Genomic DNA, 7,465 nt, shown 5'->3' on the forward strand with positions numbered 1-7,465 from the left:
TTATTATTATTATTATTATTATTATTTGTAAGCACATTTCATCGGGAGCCCCGAACAGGATGAAAAGTTGAGACGTTACCTCGAATTCAGTCTTCACGGCGTGCATATTATTCCACTCGTGTATTTCTCACAAAGCAGAAGTCAAACGGGGCTACTTCTTTGTAAACGCATGAAAGGAATGATCTCATTCGGGTTTTCCAGCATTAGATGCTATTTGTGACGAACAGCGGTGTATATAAGGGTGTCACTGTCATTTTACTTCACAGGGCCTGCGACAAGCGAGACCTTGACTGCAGAACCTGCCTGGCTAGACTATCTCTTATCGGGTAAGGTTGTTTAACATTTACACCTATATCTATCATAAATTTGAAGGATTTCATATTCTGTAAAGTAATTGGTTTATAGTTTACACGAAGAACACTTAAATTGTAACAATTCATATTCATACTCTTACTGGATTCACAGCAACATGTTTCGTCAGTTTGCTTTGAGGTTTTATGGTGAATTCTGATATACTAATGTAAAGGTCAAGATCATCCGTTTCTGTTCTATTACTGTAGTGTATCCGTCACAGACAAACTAGAGTAGTATGAAAGAATCGGAAGACCCTCAACGTTTTTGAAATAGTATATACTAGTGTTATATATATTCAATATCCATCATTAGGCTCGAAAATTTGTTATGTTATTTGTTTCAAATCAACTTAAGCTAAGAGACAGATAAAGATGAAAATGTCCTTTCGTTTAGTTTTTCATCAAGGGGTCAAAGAGAATGAACTTGTTCGCGCTGTTTGCCTTTGTGGTCGGTGTAACCGTGACTACTGGCCAAACAACTCCTAGTAAGTATTAACAGTTACAAATTTATCTGTACAAAATTAGTATGTCATCTGCCTATCCTTCTCCATCCATTCATCCTTCCAACCGTACTTCATGAGATACATGACTTTAATGAGATGAAGAGATTCGACCCGATAATGTTTTGTCATCACCTTGTTCATCAAAGTGGTAAATGTCTAAGCCCCATTCACATGGACACAATTTACTCATGTAAGCAAATTTACTCAAGGAGTATATTTTCTCACGTAAGGAAATGCGTTCACATGCCACCATAAGTAACTTTACTTATGTTAGTACATATACTCACATAAGTAAAAGTGTCCATGTGAATGAGGCTTTAAGATTTGAACACTTTGAGTTTACCCTTTTCGCCAACACTTTGAATAACTGCATTTCAGCAACCCATTCATATACTCTTCATTACTATTTAGCGTTTACTAACAATGGAATCTGTTTCGGCAGATAATCGAGACTGGTTAGTCTCTGGCGTGGACGTTATAGATTTTCTCCCATGACTTACACGCCATGATATATTTGAAATAATGTTCACAGTGGCTTAAAAACAAACACATATACTTACACTGATTTAGATGTGTATATGTTTAAGTTCACTTTACATCTTAGATGGATACACATATCAGAATTGAAAATAGAAATACGCCTGCATACATGTATGTGTCTATCAAAGAAGTTGAATTATTGAAAAAGTATCAGATTGGGTATTTGTTTTGTTATACATTACTGAATCGTTTTTTGAAAAACAGTTTTCTTACTTCGATTTCAACCTCTCTTTGTAAAATTCCGAAAAATCTCCACATGACCAGAAACAGACACCTTGCATCAGATCAGTGTCTGATTTCATTCAACCTTGTAAAAGTTAGATATGTCATATGTTCTATGTTTTACAGTACCTAATCCTTGCGATGGGCTTCGGGATAACGATGGTGTGGGATACATGCCTGACGAGACAGACTGTGCCCGTTTCTACCAGTGCGAGCGACATGGGACAACCGTTTCATCCCACCACTTGACCTGCCGCTCTGGTCTTTACTGGAACCAAGCAATCCTGGTTTGTGATTGGCCGGCTAACGTCCAATGTACCGCAGAAAGTGTAGGTGCGTAGTTTTGTCATCACCTTGTTCATCAAAGTGGTAAATGTCTAATAAAGTCCCATTCACATGGACTAAATTTACTCATGTAAGCAAATTACTCATGGAGTATATTTACTCACGTAAGGAAATGCGTTCACATGCCACCATAAGTAAATTTACTTAAGTAAGTATATATACTCACATTAGTTAAAGTGTCCATGTGAATGGGGCTTTAAGATTTGAACACTTTTGCTTTACCCTTTTCGCCAACACTTTGAATAACTGCAATTCAGCAACCGATTCATATACTCTTCACCACTATTTAGCGTTTACTAACAATGGAATCTGTTTCGGCAGATAATCGAGACTGGTTAGTCTCTGGCGTGGACGTTATAGATTTCCTCCCATGACTTACACGCCATGATATATTTGAAATAACGTTCACAGTGGCTTAAAAACAAACACATATATTTACACTGATTTAGATGTGTATATGTTTAAGGTTACTTTACATCTTAGATGGATACACATATCAGAATTGAAAATAGAAATACGCCTGCATATGTGTCTGTCAAAGAAGTTGAATTATTGAAAAAGTATCAGATTGGGTATTTGTTTTGTTATACATTACTGAATCGTTTTTTGAAAAACAGTTTTCTTACTTCGATTTCAACCTCTCTTTGTAAAATTCCGAAAAATCTCCACATGACCAGAAACAGACACCTTGCATCAGATCAGTGTCTGATTTCATTCAACCTTGTAAAAGTTAGATATGTCATATGTTCTATGTTTTACAGTACCTAATCCTTGCGATGGGCTTCGGGATAACGATGGTGTGGGATACATGCCTGACGAGACGGACTGTGCCCGTTTCTACCAGTGCGAGCGACATGGGACAACCGTTTCATCCCACCACTTAACCTGCCCCCCTGGTCTTTACTGGAACCAAGGAGTCCTGGTTTGTGATTGGCCGGCTAACGTCCAATGTACCGCAGGAAGTGTAGGTGCGTAGTTAAATTTTATCCTCCATTATTTAGCAAACTGCTGTGTTGAGTGTTGCCTTCCCGTAAGTAGTGCTGGCATCTAACTACATTCACGAAGTGTCTATTCCGTAATACATAAGAAGTATCTCCAAAATATTTATATGCGAACAGAAACCAATGCAGGTTGAAAACAAGAATCCACGGACATGTTCCAGGCAGGTCTAATATCAGGTTACAGGACATGAAACTCAATTCTTTATATGAATGTAATTGCAGGAGTACTGCTGTCCGGCGTTAGGCAACAAACAAACACTTACCTTTCCATGCAAATTGTGTGATTGGCGGGTGCTAACGGTAAAGCAGGAATGCTTACCCTTTACACGAACACCCTATGTTATCACTGATTTTCAGTGGTCCGTTCATTTTATATTCACAGCTATTTTGCTGTTATTGATTATAACAGTTTCGAGACTGGTTATTTTATGGCGTTGACTTTTTTATATTTAAAACGAACAATGAACTTTGCATTTTGTAGAATTTTGTCATTTTGTGAAAATGATTTTGTCGTTTTTTTATTGCTTGTTTATGATGTGCAGCTACCACAGCCTAGAATAGGTCTTCCGCAACCCATGCTTGTCGTAAGAGGCGACTAGCGGGTTCGGGTGATTAGGCTCATTGACTTGGTTGATGCATGTCATTGTATCCCAATTGCGTTAATCGATGCTCATGATGTCAATCATTGGATTGTCTGGTCCAGACGCTATTATTTACAAACCACCGTCATATAGCCAGAATATTGCTGAGTGCAGCGTTAAACAACAAATAAAACTCCCTACTCGATTAATTCAATTATGTGTTACCCTCCAGGTTATGAATAACCGAGTTTATAAAAATCGTTGTGCACTGGTGTAATTATCACATCCCACGCACCAGTGTATTGTTTCCCTCACCCGGACGGTATTGTTGATGTCATTCGAATGTTATTGTGACGCAAGGACGGAATGACGTCACACTAGAAACGGCGTTAAAGCTTAAGATTGTTAATTTTTGTTAAAGTTAGCAGCCGTGATCAGTGCATATTTCAAAGGAGGAGCTCAAACGAATTGCGAAATAATGGACCACAAGGAAAAGTAAACTCGTGAGAAAGTTTGTGTATTATTCTCGCTTTCTCTCGGGAAATACAATAATTCTTACACTCGTTTCGTAAAATCAGCATGACACACATGCTCTTATAATAATCTCAATTTGGAATCTTTCTTAGTTTCAGTTTGTAAGCCTGACTTGTACCTCCCGTTCAACGGCACTCTTCAGGACTATTCCGGCGACAACGTCGCAGTTGAGAAAGTTGGTGTTTCTTCTTTGGTCATCTTTGGCAGCTTCAGCAGCAGGATCCAACTCCGCATCCCGAGTTTCTCCAACATGGATTTCGGCAACGTTCTGGTCATCTCTTTCTTGTTCAAACAACTTCGTGCCACGAGCAACGATCAGGCTATCGTCACCAACGCCGTCTGCATGGAGGGAGGTAGCATCTACATCACCACCAACATGTCAACAGTCTCCTTCCGTGTCATCAACGACGGTGGCGTCTCACATGAACTGTCCGTGTCTTACCCAGTAAGTGAACAAACCTTAATGCAGAACCTTCAACAAGAACGTTATCTGTATCATACAAGTGGTTATGTCATCCATGCACAGTTACAAAGTAGCTAACCGATTGATGGGTGTCAGACATCAGCATTATTCATACAGTCCTCATAAAGAGATGAACCGTGCGCTGCTGAACACCTGAAATGGGTTTAAAGCTCTATGGACATTATATCTGTTGTATCACATATGTATATGTACATGTAAAAACAACAAATGTAATAACATAAAGGTGGAAACTAGGAAAGCCAACAGTAGACTTGATTCGTGTATTGTATCAACATTCTGACAACCCCACACAGCTGTTCTTACAAACAAGTGATATACCTATCCTGCTATTGCTACTCAGCATGTACAAAACCAACCGCCGTCTCTTGCCCAGTATAGGGAGGGACCTTTGTGACATAGAAAGGTATCGATCAGGTATTAATGATGAGTGCATTGCATAGCAATTAATGGATAAAATGTGTTCGGGTTATTTATGTCGCAAATTTTAGTGAGTCCTTGATTAATAGTTTCTTATCTATTGCAGAACACCGCCGCCTTGAAAAGTGTCAAGTTGACGGTTAACAATAACTTGATGAAAGCTGAAGTTAACAGTGCCTCCGACCAAAGAACGTTCTCTGGTAAAACACGCAGGATATTCTAATATTACTGATTTATGTTATTTCCCGGGAATTCTTAGATATATTGACATGTTGAATATGCAATGAGCGAAACGTACCATTATCATCGGTCCATGGCGGTACCACTCGGGCAGGACATATTCATGGTTTTGCCAACATTGGTATGATTGCTCTATTTTGCTTCCATAGGCAAGCATGACTGTTCGTATATACCATAAGCCTGATGTTAATGTGATACATTGTATTGTGTAGCGACGATATCGTTGAGACTAGAGAATCTGAAGTCATTTTTCTGTGACGTTGCCGTTTTGAATGTCAATATGTCCGGGTATGAATATTATAATGGTCGTGTAAATAGCTGTTACCAATGTTACCATAATGTTGATATTCGCATGACATATTGTATTGTGTAACGACGGACCATTTCTGTATCTCCAGGCAACATCAGTCGGAGCCAGTGTGGGATCCATGTGGGTCTTGGGAATGGTTATGACTCCTTCGATGGTCAGCTTAAAGCAGTAAGTGAACCACGGGGTTATATATTTTACAGTCTATGTGTAAGATGACTGAAATTTCACGAAGGCAATTTGCAAAACGCCAAAATATTTAAAAATTTGTTTGTTTGGACTGTATACAAGTTATACAGGGTTAAATACATCACAACAGACTAATAATGCTGGGATTAGAAACTAAAAATTAAAAAAGATATTCCCTGAAAGTAAAGTGAAAAATTCAGCCATTTTAAACGTTTTATACAATTGCCCTTTGGACCATTTAACGTTAACACACGCATAATTGAGTTGTGTTCACGTCGACCATCTTGTTTAGAGAGAAACCCCGTTAAACTGGACCCGCTAGTCCGCCGACTATACCTACTACTGTTTTAACGTCTATCTATTAGAAAAAGGCATTCTTCGCATCCATGATTCGTTCATCTGGAAATGTGTTTAATCGGGTATATTTCAATGGGAGCAGGCCCGGTTTGATCAACAGAGGTTTATTAACAGACATGTTTATTTAATACTCATTCATACTTTATGGAATTGGCACACAACACGCAGATGCTTAATTATTCATGAACAATTCGACCTGAACAGTTACAAAAACAGATGGTTTCAATATACGTGCGTAATAGTACCATGTAGGTGAGTGAGTGAGTATAGTTTAACGCCGCTGTTAGCAACATTGCAGGGGCACGGGTGGCCCAGTTGTCTTAGGCGCCGCGATTCGCTGTGCAGAGTATATGATTTTGGGTTCGAATCCCGGTTCGCACCGATTATGTTTCTAGGTTTGTCAGCACCATACCCATGCTCGTAGGTTTCACCGAAGTGGTAAACGTCTGAGACCTGCATCACTTCGGGCTTTCCTCCCACATTTCGCTGACACACCTTGATTTAACTGGAATACTGTTAAAAGCGGCGTTAAACTGACAAGCAACATTGCAGCAGCCGGGGCATCACACATTGTTCCTAAGCGGGAAATCGAACCCGGGTCGTCGGCGTGACGAGCAAACACTTTAACCACTAGGCTAACCCGCCGCGCAGTTGTATCATGTAACGCTCAAAGAACACATGATCTACAATAAAATGAAATTTTCGAAATTTAGTTACGATGTTTTTCATTCATTGTTTCATTCTGTTTCAGCTGAAGGTGTCTACTTGCATCCCTACCACTTTTGCGCTTGAACAAAAGGTCGAGGATAATCCAACACCCTTTTAACTACTTCACAGAAGCATATTTTGCATCAATGTGATTATATACCCAGTTAAACTACACAAACAGTATATTTCAATGTCAACTGTGTGTTGTACAGAGTGCGCTATCTTTTTTCAACTTGAATTGTTATCTTTATTAACCAATGCACGCACTAAAATGTATTAGTTGTTCAATATTAAAGCAATCTTGCAATATTTTCGTGTTCATGTCTATTGTTAATATCATCTCCTAATGAACTATTGGTTTACACAAATGCATGATAATTACTTATGTCGTTCATGTTCGTCAACCAAAGCTGCATTTTCAATGTAGTTTGCAACGTAACGGTCTTTAAGGAAGCTTGAAAGAACAACGTTGATACCTTTCTTTACCTTTAAAATCAACAAAACAAAGTGAAACATCATGTGGAAACGATACGTAATATATCAAGTAATAAATACGACCATTTATATCCATTCTCCTCTCCGCCAAAAGCTTGGTGATGGTTCCTTCTGATTGATCACAATTATATACGTTTGTTTCGGCGGATAGTCGAGACTTGTTATTCTGTGGGTTCGGCGTTTGTATTT

At 38.9% G+C, this 7,465-nt stretch overlaps 1 protein-coding gene across 1 annotated transcript; it reads left to right on the top strand.

Moving 5' to 3' along the window:
• Window positions 1-221: 221 nt before the first annotated feature.
• LOC124143180 (protein PIF-like) lies at window positions 222-7,090 on the top strand. The gene is made up of 8 exons (XM_046512044.2): window positions 222-326; window positions 748-838; window positions 1,745-1,951; window positions 2,725-2,931; window positions 4,172-4,524; window positions 5,087-5,180; window positions 5,619-5,698; window positions 6,825-7,090. Exons 2-8 carry the CDS (start codon window positions 772-774, stop codon window positions 6,897-6,899), a joined length of 1,083 nt encoding a protein of 360 aa, XP_046368000.2. The 5' UTR covers window positions 222-326; window positions 748-771; the 3' UTR covers window positions 6,900-7,090.
• Window positions 7,091-7,465: the final 375 nt, after the last annotated feature.

The sequence above is a fragment of the Haliotis rufescens genome, unplaced genomic scaffold (assembly GCF_023055435.1).
Source record: "Haliotis rufescens isolate VD_foot unplaced genomic scaffold, xgHalRufe1.0.p SCAF_6, whole genome shotgun sequence".
NCBI classification, from domain to species: Eukaryota; Metazoa; Mollusca; class Gastropoda; order Lepetellida; family Haliotidae; genus Haliotis; species Haliotis rufescens.

Bases quoted from the DNA above. Each gene is read 5' to 3' on its own strand.
- LOC124143180 (XM_046512044.2), top strand. From the start codon at position 772: ATGAACTTGTTCGCGCTGTTTGCCTTTGTGGTCGGTGTAACCGTGACT. The intron at 1,952-2,724 runs GTGCGTAGTTTT...TATGTTTTACAG, and splicing joins ATGTACCGCAGAAAGTGTAG to TACCTAATCCTTGCGATGGG. The intron at 5,699-6,824 runs GTAAGTGAACCA...ATTCTGTTTCAG, and splicing joins TCGATGGTCAGCTTAAAGCA to CTGAAGGTGTCTACTTGCAT.